The sequence below is a fragment of the Trypanosoma cruzi genome, genomic scaffold, assembly GCF_000209065.1.
Source record: "Trypanosoma cruzi strain CL Brener 1047053516813 genomic scaffold, whole genome shotgun sequence".
Lineage (NCBI taxonomy): Eukaryota > Euglenozoa > Kinetoplastea > Trypanosomatida > Trypanosomatidae > Trypanosoma > Trypanosoma cruzi.
Genome location: NW_001849419.1, coordinates 97,056 through 112,425, shown reverse-complemented (window position 1 = coordinate 112,425; position 15,370 = coordinate 97,056). Strand labels below are relative to the sequence as shown.

Sequence of the window (15,370 nt, the reverse complement as noted above, 5' to 3'; positions counted from 1 at the left end):
TTAACGCCCTCCTCTTCTTGATTGGTATTGGCAGACTCCACACTCTCAAGATATACACCTCTTGGCTGAGGCTTGATAAACCACTCCATAAGAACATTACTTGTCGCGTAAAGAGCAGCGGCAAGCAAGCAAAACAAATCGCCCTTGGCAACATTAGGCCCCACCTTATTTCGTGTCACTCCATCGGCGTCCAAAACAATGAGAACCACCAAGCCACTTGTGGCAACAAGACAACCAACAATGTGGGTGACAGCAAAACGCATTTTCAAAATAAAAAAGCTTAGCACAAAAACACATGGAATGTTGAAGCAATTCAAGAGCTGGACTGAAATCATGTCTGTGTACTGGAAGGCCTTGACAATAAAAAAGTTCGCTTCCATGTCAATAAGGCCAAGAACAGCGTACCTCCAAGGCTTCTGTAAAAACACAAAATTCAAAAACCTCCGGTGCCGGTTACGAATGTACAGCAGAAGAAATATTGGTGCATAAACGGCGAAAATAAAGGCGTACGCCGTCAACGATTGCAGCAGAGGATAACTGGCATTATTATTTACCAGTTTGGTCGTTGACACTCCAGTGACGGAGTTCAAAAAAGCCACCAGCTGTCCAAACAAAACGTGAATTGCGAATCGCCGAAGTCTTCCTCCCTTCATGTGTCGTGAATGAGCAAATTAAAAAAAAAAACTACAGTAAACTCACGCGTCCCAGAGAAGAGAAAGAGAGTGAAACAGGAAAGTTGCGTCACGTGTCAGCAAGCAAAAAAAGAAAAAAAAACGTCATAAACGCCAAAGAGCACCTATAAAAGTGGCCGCGCAGTCAATCCATAATATTCGCGGCGGCGTTATGCAATCAAATCGGGCATTAATTTTTTTTTCTGTGAGAACGTATCGCTTTTAGCATTTCACGATGCGCATAATTAGAAAAAAAAGTGGCAAGCATTCGTTGAGCCCACATTGGAACGCTGCTAGGCATTTGCACGTCGTTGGCCGAAGTCATAATCATGAGCGTCCCATCCAGCTTCTTTGTTTCCGCGTAAAGGCGAACGCTATCCATAAACTCATCGTATACGATCTTTGTGGTCTTCCCATCCACCATGCTTCCACCAAAGGCGAGGCGCAACGGATCAGCCCAAAGCTGAGACGCAGCATCAGAAATAGGAATTATCAAAATATGTTGATAATTTACACTCACACGAGTAGCCTCCTTCTCGCTTTCACACAAATGTAACCAATCGGCAAACGGTTCGGATTGCTCAGTCGCTTTCTTAACCGTCTCGCCACTTCCACTATAGAGGATATCATATACCTTCAGCGGGCTTACACCACTGCCCAACTTTGTGTAGCAAACAGAGCGGCGCTGGTAAGCAAAAAGACGGTCAGCAATTCCAAATCGGTCAAGAAGTGAATGGCCGACACGATGCGCAAACCATCCATGGTCAACAACTTCTTCTTTAATATCAGGAATCAAAAGACAAACGTCATTTTGGCACACTGGTCTCTTCTTTGCAACCATTTCGATTGGCCTCTTGACTGAATTCAGCGTTTCTGGAGCACTCTGCCCTGTGGAGCAGTCCCACTTGCAAAACATGTGATAATTACGATCCCACTGTCGCCGCAGGTAGAGATCCGTCATAAAATTAAAGATCTCTTCTGGGAATGCGTCGGGAAAAAATCCAACAACACGCATGAAAGGTATTGGATGCCCATTCCCGGCATCCGGCGAATATGAGGAGCCTAGTCGCAGCACTTGCACCTTGGGCTCGTCAGTATGTCGACTCACCTCACCACGCTTCAAAAAATTACTAGATTCCACTTTCCATTCTCCGGTGTGTGCGTCCAAAAAAGACATGTAATCCCAAAGCGGCTCCACTGCAGAGCCAACGTTGCTGTCCAGAGCAATCGTTGGTGCTTCCTGTGTCACAACCACCGGGCGACAAGAATAAAACCAAGAGAACGCGGTTGCCGCGGCCACTGTGGCACATACCTTCACTGGTCTCCTGATGACGGCCCAAGACATCGCCAAGCACCCACGCCCAAACAGGATGACAAAAAGAGGTCACACACACACACACACCAACACACAAACACAAAGAAAAAAAAACTAAATCAAAATTCACATTTAAAAGTAAATTTTCAAGAAATAGAAAAAGGAAAGATATGCAATCAGTAAATTTCCGCATATAAGTGAGCTTCAAATCAACAGTACATTAAATAATAACAATAATAATAATAATGACCTCTTCAACGTGCCTCATCCATTTATCTGTGTATATGTTTACTTACACCATCCCCATACCCCAGCCAAAAGAAAAAGAAGAAAAAAAGATTATTACGTATTGCCACTAATTCATATTAAGACTGCAATAAAAGACACTCAAGCTCCTTTTCAGCCAAAAAGCTGCTTGGATATAATTGGTCAGCATTCACAACAGACATGTAACTGGATGGGGTCTGGACCAACAGTTTTGTTTCAGGAGCAATCATCATTCGAGAAAAAAGCACGGCGGAAATCCACAATACAAATAAGCCAACCTCATTAACCTGTTGTATTGGATGGCAATATAAACACGAAGATTCCGACGGCAATTCAAAAAAGTGTTCGATGGCTTCCGGGACCCTGTACCACCTCGGGTTCCCGTCAGAACTTGCTGCCGCTGACAAAACCAAATTCTGTTTCGCAGTGAGATGCTCTGCTGACGATATTTTTGAGAAATGCAGAAACTGTCTTAGCGGATATTTTTGCATGACGGCATCCAAAAAAGTGGATGCCTTATTGAGAGGAAAGAAGCTCTCGCCCATCAGGGGAGACCAAATGTTTAAAGGGCTCTGCATGTACCTCAGAGTAAGCCCAAGGTCTGCCGCCAATTCCCAGCCAAGCCACAGAGGACTTCCAAGGCGATGAACATGAGCAAAGTGCGTCAACTGTCGAAGGATGCACTTGTCTGTGATAAATTCTCTTGTGTCCAAAAGAAAAGGACTCCGCAGAAACGGCCGCCCCTTTTCCATCCAACTCATCTCTTCAAATAAAATCACATTTGAGTATGTGAAAAAAAAAAATAATAACAAAATAAAAATACATGCGAATAAATAAAAGAAATAAACAAACCAGACAACGGAGAAAAAAAAGATAAACAGAAGAACTCTGGCTCAGCCGGCCACCTCAACGTGGTGCCAGGGTCTAGTACTCTTTGCTAGAGAGGAAGATAAGCGCCTGCTGCCCATCCGCTGCCCGCGGAGAGGCAGGAGGCGCCGCACAAACGGGTCGGAAGGGCACCAGATGGAGCCATTTACATGGCTGCCCGCGGAGCGGTATTTGTATCCGCTGGTGAATTCCATCGGCGCTAATCAGCGCTATACATACCGTTTGCGTGCCGTATGTGACGCGCAACGACAAAAGCTACTGCTAAGCGGAGACATTGAGCAGAACCCAGGCCCCATAGCAGTACTCCAGATGAACGTTTCATGCCTCACGCCGTCAAAACTCGCAACATTAATGGCGCAAGGAGCAGACATAATAGCCATCCAGGAGACATGGAAGTCGTCAGAGCAGATCGCCAGCATGCACACTGGAGATTATGTGCTCTATGCACAGTCGCGCATCGGCAAGGGAGGCGGTGTGGCGGTGCTGGTGCGTACAACTCTCCGCTCCAAGCGTATACCCCTCACCATCCCCCAGCACGACACCAGCCTTGAAGTGGTGGTGGTCCAGGTTGCTCTGGACCAGAACCGTGATCTTATTGTAGCGAGTGCCTATATGAGACCACCACCGCAAGTAACGCAATCCTTCAGGCGGTTAGTAAACTGCCTTCCAGCCTCGTCGCCGCTCCTGCTTTGTGGGGATTTCAACATGCATCACCCACAGTGGGAGCCATTCTTGGAGACCTCTCCAAGCGAGGTTGCTGCAGAATTTTTAGAACTGTGCACGGATGCGGGACTCACCTTGGTTAACACCCCTGGTGAGATCACGTATGCCCGTGGCACAAGAGAACGATCCTGTATCGATCTGACATGGTCAAAGCATTTGACTGTGTCGGATTGGTCAGCTTCCGTGTCGCCGCTTAGTGATCATTATATGCTGACATTTACGCTGCATCAGGCATTTAAGGATACCATACCTTCGGCACCCCCTTCGGCACCTATGTTTTTCTACAGTTGGGGGAAGTGCAAGTGGGATTTATTCATCAAGGACCTCGACGCACAACTTCCGGCATATGACTATAAAAAGCAGTCCACCGGCATTAAAGCCTTCACGAGAGCGCTTATAACTTCGTATCGACGACATTGCCCCCGCGGCATGCACAAGGACGGTCCCAGGCTTTGGGACGACACTCTCATGGAGGCAGAGCGGATGGCTACCGACAGCAAGGGCCGCTATCTACAGTTACCGACGCCCGACCGTGAGGCAGAAATGCAACGGACAAGGAGTCAATTCTTCCTTCTGCTCCGAGAGCGCTTGCGCAACACGTATCTACGCCGCATCAGCAAGTTAAATCCAGGCGAGCCATTCGCATGGAAATACATTTCCGGACGAAAAAAGGCATCACTTCCATCTCCCACATCAATTTTATTAGGAGATGGTCAACACACTTATAAAACAGCAAGGAGAGCAGCGAATGCTCTCAATCGCATCTTTTTTCCATTTCACCCCTCTCACAAGGCAGTTAGGTTTTCCAAAGGCATCAACAGACAGAGTGCATCTTTGAACATTAATGCTTCCTTTCTTTTTGGGCAGCAGAACAACAACGAGTCTGCCGCTACATCTACTTCAGGTTCTTCACTCTCATCTAGTTCTGAGCCACAGGATAAAAACGAAGCTGCCACCACATCTGGTTTAGTTGCTCATCTTCACTCCCCTCTTGATGCACCTTTTAATCGTACGGAACTGCTTGCTGCGCTACGTAATACGCCGTATGGCAAGGCCCCCGGACCGGATGAAGTCTACAGTGAGGCACTGCGACATATTTCGTCAAAGGGCCTCCGATTCCTCCTTCGTTGCATTAACCACAGCTGGACGACTGGTACGATCCCGGCTGAGTGGAGACGCGCTACCATCGTTCCACTCTTAAAACCCGGTAAGTCGCCGGAACTGCTTGAGTCATATCGACCCATCAGCCTTACCTCCATTGTGAGTAAGGTTGCTGAGAAAATGGTACTGAAGAGATTGCTTTGGGTGTGGACGCCGCACCCTTACCAGTATGCATATCGTAGTGTGCGTACCACGACGATGCAGCTGGCACACCTGATACACGAAGTGGAGCATAATAGAAATCACTATTTCCAAGTGAGCCTTCCCAAGAAGAGCGGTATTGGCAATCAACTCCACTACAGACCCCATCGGACCCTGCTAGTGCTGGTTGATTTCAGCAAGGCTTTTGACTCCATAGATCATCGAGTCCTCAGTCGCTTGCTGGCTAATATTCCGGGGGTGAATTGTAGAAGGTGGCTTAGAAACTTTCTATGTGGTCGCTACGCGAAGACACGAGTTGGGCACAGACACAGCGATCGGCGTCCCATGCTGCGAGGAGTTCCTCAGGGGTCCGTACTGGGACCGTATTTGTTCTCCCTTTACGTACACCCACTTCTCAATCTGCTGAACAGCTTTGCGGGTGCCACAGCAGACATGTATGCGGACGACCTCTCTATTATCGTTAAGGGGCAGTCCCGGGAAGACGCCATTCCCACTGCCAACATGGTTCTTCAAAAGCTGCATGCGTGGAGTCAGGAAAATGGCCTGGCCATCAACCCATCAAAGTGTGAAGCCGCTTGGTTCACACTATCCACGCACACGGAGTCAGATTATGATCGTGAAGGAAAGCGGCCCCTGGTAGTGGCTGGATGCCAAATCCCAGTCATGACCATGGGGGCATCGCGAACTACGAAGCTTCTCGGCATGGATCTCGATCCACGACTGACGCTAAATGTGGCGGCCACCAAGCAATGCGCTGCCACTTCGCAACGGATATCGCAGCTACGCTGCATAGCGCACAAAGAGGCGGGACCATCTCCACATGACCCACGCACGTTCGTCATTGGATACGGTGCTCCAAATTACGCTATGGCAGCGAGCTCATATGGGCAGTGGCGACGTATTCAGCGAAGAATGAGATGCAGAAGACGTACGCAACTCTGGCACGCATTGTCAGCGGAGTTCCGAGCACTGTCGACCCGGAATCCGCACTGCTGGAGGCTAATATGCCGCCGCTTCACGTCCTCTGCCTGCGCGCGCGGCTCTCAATATTTGAGAACACACGCGCATGTCAGATGGACTGGATGCGGAGACCCCCGCCTGAGCCACCGCCTCGCGCCGGTTTCCGCATCTCGCCATTATCTCGGGACGAGCTATATGCCTTCGTAGACGCATACACAAAGGACTATGGCATCACCGAGAGCTCACCACGCGAAGGGCGGTTCTTTCGCAGCTCCATTCCTCCCTGGTTTGCGGCCTCCGCACACCGGGTCACCATCGGTGTGGAACTTCCGATAGACCTCTCAATAACGGACGAAGAAGAGCTGATAAGGGAAAAGCGCAGGGTCAGCGAAGAGGCTCTAGCGCTGCACAGCCATCGTTCGTGGATACTTGCGACCGATGGCGGTGTCGACGTTCCCAAGTCAGCAGGGGTTGGAATACTGCTTTCATCCCTCAACTCATCGGAGATAATAGAAAAGGCCAGCATAAACTGCGGTGCACGCCCATGCAGCTACAGGACGGAATCCCGTGCGCTGCTTCTAGCCCTAGAGAAGCTGATGATCCCTCGTATCCGACACAGGCGTAAAACCCTGCTTGTGGTTACGGACAGTCAGTCTCTTCTAGCGGCTCTAAACAAGGGCCCGCTCAGTCATACCGACTGGACGGAGGATCAGATCTGGCAGCGTCTCTTAACACTGGCGCGTGCTGGCTGGTCCGTGCACCTGCAGTTTTGTTACGGACATTGCGGAGTACATGCTAACGAGCCTGCAGATCAGTATGCGACTCAGACTATGGCAACCGGACAATACACGGAGCAAGGAATCGCGCCTTTATGGCATACGGATCTGCTGACATGTTTTACTACCCAGCTCACCAACAAGTGGCGTAGTACCATTCGTCAAGACACTCATCGCTACTTGCTTTGCGGCACAAGGCCATCCGATCTCAGCGGTAAGGACCTGATCACTCAGGAAGTTCTTCACCGTCAGGAACTGGTTCACCTCGCAAGGGCAAGGTGCGGGGAATCTGAGCTCTGGGGCCGACTATACTGGGCCGTGAGGGATTGCACGAACCAATGCCGTTTCTGCAACATCTCACCGGAACAGTCTGCATATATGCGCTCTAACAACGATCCAACCGCACCGGGGACGGACACTGTTCCCCCGTCGGCGAGGGAGAAAGACGTCTCTCCAGTAAGGAGACGGACCCTCACACGCCGTCGGAAGGAGAAATGTCCGCACTGTGATTCTACATTGACGGGATTCTCGGGTCTCGTCAGTCACTGTCGGTCATTTCATCCGGAACATCCTCCACCGCTTCCCGAGCTCAAATGTGATTTCTGTGACATGGTTTTCCCCACACGGAGAAGCACCGCACCGCACAGAAGTCGCTGCGCACACAACCCAGACGCCACACGGCATCGAAACAGCAGTGCCAGGAGGCGATCTCTGCTGCCGCAGGATCAGCCAGCTTCCACAAGCACGCCAATCGGCCCGCAGGAAACCTTGCACCATCTGCTTCTAGAATGTCCAGGCACCTTGGCTGTGCGTCAATGGCTGGGCATTGAACAGGACCTTCGCCTCGGAAAGTTCTCTCAATGGCAGTTGCTTCATAGCAGGAAACTTTTGTCGTTGCTCGACCACCTCTTCGGCACTGAGATGGCACTGTATAGCTAGACGCGCTGGTAGGAGTAAAATAATAATAATAATAATAATAATAATAATGATAATAATAATAAAATAAACAGAAAAAGAAAATTAACAGGCAAAAATTAAGGGAAGCTCCTTCCTCCCCTCCCTTCCAACAACGACATCTCCGAGTGGTTCGTCTTTAATGAAAGTTGCAAGAAATAATATATATATATATACGGCACGATACCTTTCAGGAAAAAAGAATCAAATTCAATAGAGAACGGGCGGTTGCGTAAATAGAAAACAGTACGTCGCCCTTCTGCGTGTAAGACTCGGAGTCCCCATCGTTGTTAAGGGGCACCGTGTCCACATAAAACAGAAATCTTCTCTTTACTCCCCTTTTTAGTACCCCTGCGCGGTGGCTCTCCTCAACTTGCCGCGCCACGTAACTGCTCCTCATATCCACACAAGTGCATCCATGAACCACCTTATATAACCGCAATACGGAGTCACTATACAGAAAAACGCCAGGAATCGTGACGCACACACCCCTGTGAAGAGCCACGTTGCCTTCTCCCAAAAAGGGAATTACATCCTTTTCATGTATACCGTCTGTGTTGCACACGCGTGTTTCATCGGTAGAGTCCTCTCCAAAAGATTGTTTTGAGAAAAGCAGTCGAGTGGGCAGAACAACATCGCCACGACTCCCGACAACGCCGGCCACACCACCAGTGAGATTAACACTGCGAATATAATCGCCAAAAATAAGAACAAGAGTTCGTAAAATGGTCTCAACCTGTGCACCAAACGTCCTATCAACGTTGATAATAAAGCTATTTCCCTGCATGCGTTGCCTATTTTTCGCTGCATAACGCAATGAGGCATTTATACCTGAAATAGGCAATTTACCAATGTTAATAAGATCGACGACAAGTCCCGACATAAATGAATCCTCCATCATGATAAAGCCTGCTTCCTCTAGGTGCTGACGATACGCCTCCCTCATGGAGTCCTCCTCCTCCAAAACCTGTGCTAATACATAGAGATAATAATCATCCGGGTTCTTCAACGTGGTGGTCGATGCCTGGGACTCAATATATTTCTCCAGCAACAACCTGAACTCCTCAGGAGCAGAACACAAAAGACTCTTAATAGTAATGTTAGATGAAAAAATGATATCAATCGTCAAATCCGATGGGAGTGCTTCTTCGCCACCAATACCAAGCTCCGCCCTGATGTGCCGATTGATGCAAAGACCCCACTTTTGATAAGGATCTTGAGAGAACTTCTTCGACAAGTTTACGTCAACGTGCACAACAAACTCCTCACGGTGTAATAAAATGTTGTACAGCACATTGATAATTGCGGATCCTTCCCAAACTTGCATTAGGCCATCAATTTCCGTCTCTGAAAACGGTAACTGGGCAAGAACCGCCCTGACTGCAGTTTTCGATACCGCTTCATCCATGGAAAGTAAATTGCGAAGAAAATCAATGGCCAGTGGTGAAGCAAGTCGCTGCAAACGCAACCTTATTTTTTTCGTTTCTACAATCAACATGCACAAGTTGGTAACAAAATCAATAATGTCTGTAAATCCATCCCGCGCCATGACAATAATTTGTCCTTTTTCGGCAATTTTCCACGCGCCCCTCCGCCGTCGTGCTGACTCAAGAGATATTGTTGTTGAAAAGGCGACTCCATCGGAGAGGTAGTTAGGTATGCTGCGCGACAAAGTAATAAGAAATGTTTCCGTGATGTTCTCCGGAAGTCTTTTGACGCAGTAATGCAACGCATCGGTATCAATTGCAGTAGAATGCATTAATTTGTGGACGACCGTGCCACTGGACTCATAAATACTCACGGCTGTGGGTATAGATAACTTATACCCGCCTTCACCAAAACTGCGTCTTCCACACACGGATGATGACGATAACCCAAAAAGAGCACGACAAAAATCCTCAAATACGGCGAATGCAGAAAGAGTTTGTACAATCTGAACAGAAACACTACTGGAAAACATTGGGGAACGAGTAAAAAGCTCACAGAATTGTCGCTTTGGTATAAGAAGTAGCGTTGTTAAAGAACTTGCGTGGTATGAGAACTCCGTTGGTTTTTCCAAGATTACACTATCGATACCAAAAATGTTTGGTGCAGTAATACTCCCGACCCGGCGATGGCCAACGATGGATGCACGACCAACTTTTGTGTTGATAACCTCAACGGTGCCTGAAGCCAGCACAAAGACATGCGTTAGTAGAGTTCCTTCATCGACAATAATATCCATTTCACTGTACTCGCGCAGCATCACGTTTAGGCCAGTAATTTGTTCCTCGGTTAGGGTGAAAAGGTGAGGCACGGTGTAAAGGAAAGAGTGCACAGAGGGGGCACCGCCTTTTTGAATCAATGCGACTTTTTGGTCAACGATTGACGTGAGTGTCGACGTATGCTTCAACGGCTCCGCCACGCCAATCATGTCGTCCAGATTCGTTTGCTCGTTAGAATCAAACGTGACTCCCTCAGCGCCCGTAGTGGAGGCAATAGAAACAGGCGCATCATTTAGAGACTCTTCAGATGCCACCGAAATTGTGCTCATGGCTAATACTAATAAGGTGTTAGCCCGTTTTCTTTTCTTTTCTTTTTTTTTTTTCACTTCCTTCGTCCGTACGCACCAAAAAAAAAAAAAAAAAAAAAAGAAAAAATCCACTAAAAAAATCTTGAAAATAAAATAAACAAAAAAAAGACAATTGTCATAATATTTATTCAGGCATGAACGACGGCCACCATTATTTATTTATTTGTTTATATGTGCACAGGTGGGTCTGTTCGTTTCTCAGATATTCATTTTGCTCAGCCTCAAACGCGCACCCAAACCCACCGTCTCCGCCGCCTCCTCTCACAAAAATAACAAATTCTCACGTTGGTTCGCCCACGAATGACCAGCTGAAGTTCGTTCAGTGCCACCAAAGGCCCGATCACCGGCTTTTCAACCAAACACCCTTCGAAAACCCCAGCCGGTTACCGACAAATTGCCAGCGTAAACGCTGAAGTGCAGCGCCGCAGTCGCAGTTCACTTAGCTGAAGTTTAAATTCTGTTACAAATTTAAACGCCAAGTTCCCTGCGTGGCACTGACACTCATGACACCACAATCTTCGCGCCCCCTCGCATGATCGTTTAGACTACGCCGAATGCACAAACAAATTATTGTATTTGCCCACCCTAAAAAAACTCAGTGTGGTGGACAAAAAAAGAAGCAACCTCACACAATGTCACGTACACCTCCTCCTCTTCGTAGGCGTTTACTCACGCATGGAAGAGCACATGGTGCTAGCAACAAACTTGATAGTTGGTATGGCAGCAGACAGGTGACACTCCCTGAAGCAAGTGATACGCCAGTGCAGTAGTCAGCAACCCTCCCTCTTTCTCTTCCCTTCTCCCTCAAAACAAGACAAAAGAATATGTGGGTAAAATTTTACATCCAAGCGGGGTCCCGACGCTTTTCTTTGCTTTGTTTTTTTTTTATCCCATTCCCTTCCATTTCTTTTATCGTCCGTGTTTTGGGCCGTCATTGGTGCGCCCCTCATTTTTTCTTTTTCTTTTTTGCAGTTTCATTATTTCTGCTTTCCCTCGTTGGAATAACAAGAAACTTCTTTCTGTTTCACACACACACACACACACACACACACACACTGTTTTTGCCCTTCAGAGTTTCACGCCCGTCCCCTCCCGCGTTTCCTCTTCCTCTCTGTTTTCCACACCAATTCTTCGTCCGGTGTTGCGTGAGAGGCCTTGCCAAGATTCAAACTCAAGCACAACTCCTCGTCCCCAAAAGACTTAAGCAACGGCCACGACAAGTGCAGACGTGCACATGAAAACAAAAAAGCGGAGAATAGACAGTCCGGATCCGAGCCACCAACCGCGTTGTTTCTCAAGGCATGCTTCTTTGGAAAAGAGACAATCGTGTGACGGCATGTACATTTTGCAATCTTCCAGGCCACCTCGGAGTCCAACTGCGGAAGAGGTGCAACGGATTCAAAAAAGTATCCCCCCTCCATCTCCGATCGGGCAACGTTCTCCGCACACGCGGCAGATGGCTCGACAACTATCGGTTCGGCCCGTGTGATCTCTTCCATTCTCCGTCGTACTGAAATCGGGGTGGACCTTTTATGAGTTTTTGGCTGCCGCAGCAAAGCGGCAAGCCTCCCAAGAATGGGCTCCTCTCCGTGAAGGACCAGTAGTGTTGGCAAGTAGCGAAGAACAAAGGGGCGTACCGAGCCTCTCAGATCTTGGGGCAACAAAGCACATGTACCAATTGCATGTGAAAGAATCACCGCAACAGCCAATCGCATAAATGATGATGCTAACGCAGCACCACGTTTTCCCCAGGCATCTAACACGGTCTGCAATGCCTCTAAAACCTCTTCATGTCGCATTTGACACTTGAACAGAAAAGCAACAGATGCCTGCTCCATTGATGTCACCATTCTAAACTCTTCCAAAGAGAGCAAAGAGAATGCATGGACGGGGACATGTTTCAATGCAATGACGCGGTCGTCGTAAAATGAGAGCAACCCTCCTGCAAAACGGGTCAAAGCCCCACTCACAACACGGCGACGGTCTTGTACATCCACCGAAGTAAGTAGTGGAAATGCATTTTCCAACTGGCGAAGTGTCAGTTGCGTCGTAGGCTCCCTCGCGTAGCAGCTAAAGATCCACATAACCAACTTTTTACAAAACAACTCCATAGCATGTATAGTATTCCCACAACTACTCTCCTTCTCCGATATCATCTGTGAATAAAAAAGCCATGACCTGTGCAGTTGAATGATGCTTTTCGTGTAAACACCATCCGTACCTTGTACGAGTTTCACCAATCCAACCAAAGACTGTCGTGTCTTCTTTGAAGCAAAGTGTGAAACGGTGTCCTTATCGTTCACTACATGAATCAATTCACCAACAACTTCACAGTGAAGGGAGTCTTCCACTAGAGGAAAACAGGCCGCTGGCGCTCGTGTTGGGTCTGCCGACGACCAATGGAGAGAATGGTACTTCGCATTAATCTTTGTTTTTCCAAGGCCATGAAAAATCCCACCAAAAAGTACCCCGTTGGGTCTCGTTGAACACGCAATCGGTACATCCCTCTGCACAAGCAGCGCGGTGACTTCGGCGGGACCGATATGAGTCGTCTGCTCCATCACTGCCCCCGTCGGCATCGCCCCCTGCAATGCGTGCTCCAAACAAAACATGCATAAATGACAACGTGGTGCGACCTTCCCCAGTCCACCAAAACCAAAAAAAAAAAAAAAAAAAGAAACAAAAAAAAAAAATACAAATCGGTACAAGAAATAGAAATAGAGAGAACGCAATAAAAAGCACAAGAAATGAATAAAAAATTCCCCAGGAGCAGTTGCCCTGCAATGACCATACTTATACGCAATTTTGAAACAGAGAAAAGAAAAAAGCGAAGGTAAAAAAAAAAAATAGTGCATTAAAAATAAGAACAGCTTGCAAAATATTCTCGAAGTATAAAACCCAAACTTCTCAACTCCTCCAGAGGAATAAATAAAAGTCTTCGTTTTCCCTCGGTAAAAAATTTGCACCGGCACTCACTACTTTCGGGAAATGTACATCAACACAGCACGTTCAAACGAACATAATTTTACATCACTCAGCGAAACCCAATCTCTGCCGCAACATTTCCCTTCTTTAGTGACATTAAATAATTCAGACGTACCTTCTGCGACTCGGCCCGTGCGTCGGAGCGGAAAAAGGGGGCAAAACGTGGAGAATCGCGAAAAAGACGGTAGAGTGCAACGTAGTCATCCTCATCCAGGGTGCCACGATGATAAAGACCTGGTGCAAAAATAAACAAATCTCCCGCTTTTGCATAAATACGAATCCACTTATCCTGCTTGGAGCGCACATCAAAGTAACAGGAGCCGTCAATCACAATGCGAATTTGCTCATCCTCGTTGAAGTGCTCTTGGAACCAACGCTCCAAAAACGACTCATCTTTACATGTCTGTGAAATATGCACCTCATCCGTATGCTTATAAAGGCGTTCCTTCACCAACTGCCTGACAATGGAAAAGTCGTTCAAGTTTATATCATAGTAAATGACGCCGAGATCCTTCAGTTGCTGCAGCGTCACGGGCGGAGTGTCACGTTTCTTCCCCTTTTTTAAGCTCGCAGTTCGAAGTGTTGGTTTTGAGGTTTCGTCGTCAAGGTACCATGCTTGTACCAGACCCTCGCTAACAACGGAGGGTGGTACGGGAGGAAGGTTCTGAATGATATCCGTCCCAAGTTTGCGCCATTCCTCCTCCTGTTTTATACGTCTCTTCTCCGCCTCAATAAGGCGTTCCATCTCCTCTCGCTTCCTCCGCTCCTCCGCCTCTTTTTCTTGTGCCGCACGTCGCTCACGTTCCTCTTTCTCCTGCTGCCGCTTCCTGTCACGCTCAAGTATCTCCTGCTCCTCCTGGAGCCGCTGAGCCTCAGAGATGGGATTAAAGGCGTCCATCTGCAAACTGTTCTCTTATTGCTTCTTCTTCCTTGCGTTTCACTTCTATCCTTCGACTTGCCCTCACCTCTCGGGCCGAACCTGCGTAGAATTATGTAGTGAGAAATGCAAATTGACGCAAAAAAAAAAAAAGAACAAGGAGTGTCAAAAACAATCTAAAACTTAATTTACAAATTAAAAAAATATATATAAATAAAGGAAAAAAAGCGCCAAACTCAGAGCGTCTTTGTCTCCTTTCCATATCCTTTTTTTGGTTTCATCCATAAAAAAAAAAAAAAAGGATAGAAGCAAACATCGACAACTTTAAGTAAACGGTGTGCAAAAAGCACTTTTTTGTTTGTGTGTGCGTGTGTATTCCCCATCCTGCTGGTTGCAGGCGGTGCTACAACAGCTGGAGACGACCGCGCGGTGCCGTCTTCCTGCGACGTCGCTCGTAATCCCGTGAGATACGAAAGCACGCCAAAGCACCATCTCGCTGGCCAAACACATTAATCGATAAACGAAAGAAATCTGAAGCATAGACACTGTCATGCCAACGCAACACCTTCGCAAGGACACGCTCTTTGATTTCTAGTACCGATGACGAAAGACGTGCAGCCGCCACCTCCTCCGAAATCTGTGCATACCGCCACCTTGCCCGAGCACTTGCCTCGCGTAAATCTAGCGGGTCACACCCTAGGAGACGCACCCCAATTTCTCTGGCCTCCCTGGAAGAAAAGTAGTCCCCATTACTTAGAAGCACAGCGTAAATGTTTCGTAGCATAAGAGCGTCTCCGCTAACACGTGTTGCTTGATACCACAGAAAGGTCCTACGGATAGAATCCTCCGTCAGCCAAGGGATTTTGCGAGCCATATTCAGCCTACATGAACATTCTAAAAAAAATTCCGCCTCGGGAGTGGCATTGCTCCGCAAAAGTGCCTCTATTTTTACCCAATCGGTATTGTAAAGAAGACAGTTGTACTCGTAAAGTTCACGTTTAAGTTTGCGATACCTCTCCGCAACCTGAAACACCGTGCGACGACGGCCAACGCGCTGAA

The 15,370-nt window shown here is 47.7% G+C and overlaps 7 protein-coding genes across 7 annotated transcripts, besides 15 other annotated features; all 7 read right to left on the bottom strand.

The window, feature by feature from the left end:
- Tc00.1047053510691.95 (hypothetical protein, conserved) lies at positions 1-653 on the bottom strand (the record flags this gene model as incomplete). Its single annotated transcript, XM_803171.1, has 1 exon — positions 1-653. A coding segment is annotated over one exon (653 nt), but the record flags the coding sequence as incomplete, so codon positions are not given.
- Positions 1-1,959: a sequence feature (heterozygous, non-Esmeraldo-like haplotype).
- On the bottom strand, positions 862-2,016 carry Tc00.1047053510691.80 (hypothetical protein, conserved; the record flags this gene model as incomplete). The annotated part of the gene is made up of 1 exon (XM_803169.1): positions 862-2,016. One exon carries the CDS (start codon positions 2,014-2,016, stop codon positions 862-864), a length of 1,155 nt encoding a protein of 384 aa, XP_808262.1.
- Positions 1,960-3,139: a sequence feature (haploid, non-Esmeraldo-like haplotype).
- Positions 2,057-2,088: a microsatellite.
- Positions 2,210-2,233: a microsatellite.
- On the bottom strand, positions 2,352-3,014 carry Tc00.1047053510691.70 (hypothetical protein, conserved; the record flags this gene model as incomplete). The annotated part of the gene is made up of 1 exon (XM_803168.1): positions 2,352-3,014. One exon carries the CDS (start codon positions 3,012-3,014, stop codon positions 2,352-2,354), a length of 663 nt encoding a protein of 220 aa, XP_808261.1.
- Positions 3,046-3,139: a sequence feature (T-rich).
- Positions 3,140-7,895: a sequence feature (areas not merged during assembly with more than two copies in the genome that could not be assigned to a particular haplotype).
- Positions 3,140-7,925: a mobile genetic element.
- Positions 7,881-7,929: a microsatellite.
- Positions 7,896-8,495: a sequence feature (haploid, non-Esmeraldo-like haplotype).
- Positions 8,068-10,410, bottom strand: Tc00.1047053510691.30 (hypothetical protein, conserved; the record flags this gene model as incomplete). Its single annotated transcript, XM_803167.1, has 1 exon — positions 8,068-10,410. One exon carries the CDS (start codon positions 10,408-10,410, stop codon positions 8,068-8,070), a length of 2,343 nt encoding a protein of 780 aa, XP_808260.1.
- Positions 8,496-15,370: a sequence feature (heterozygous, non-Esmeraldo-like haplotype).
- Positions 10,438-10,464: a microsatellite.
- Positions 10,488-10,516: a microsatellite.
- Positions 11,475-11,505: a microsatellite.
- Tc00.1047053510691.20 (hypothetical protein, conserved) lies at positions 11,526-13,304 on the bottom strand (the record flags this gene model as incomplete). The annotated part of the gene is made up of 1 exon (XM_803166.1): positions 11,526-13,304. One exon carries the CDS (start codon positions 13,302-13,304, stop codon positions 11,526-11,528), a length of 1,779 nt encoding a protein of 592 aa, XP_808259.1.
- Positions 13,107-13,142: a microsatellite.
- Positions 13,484-14,332, bottom strand: Tc00.1047053510691.10 (hypothetical protein, conserved; the record flags this gene model as incomplete). Its single annotated transcript, XM_803165.1, has 1 exon — positions 13,484-14,332. One exon carries the CDS (start codon positions 14,330-14,332, stop codon positions 13,484-13,486), a length of 849 nt encoding a protein of 282 aa, XP_808258.1.
- Positions 14,495-14,529: a sequence feature (AT_rich).
- Tc00.1047053510691.4 (hypothetical protein, conserved) lies at positions 14,715-15,370 on the bottom strand (the record flags this gene model as incomplete). Its single annotated transcript, XM_803170.1, has 1 exon — positions 14,715-15,370. A coding segment is annotated over one exon (656 nt), but the record flags the coding sequence as incomplete, so codon positions are not given.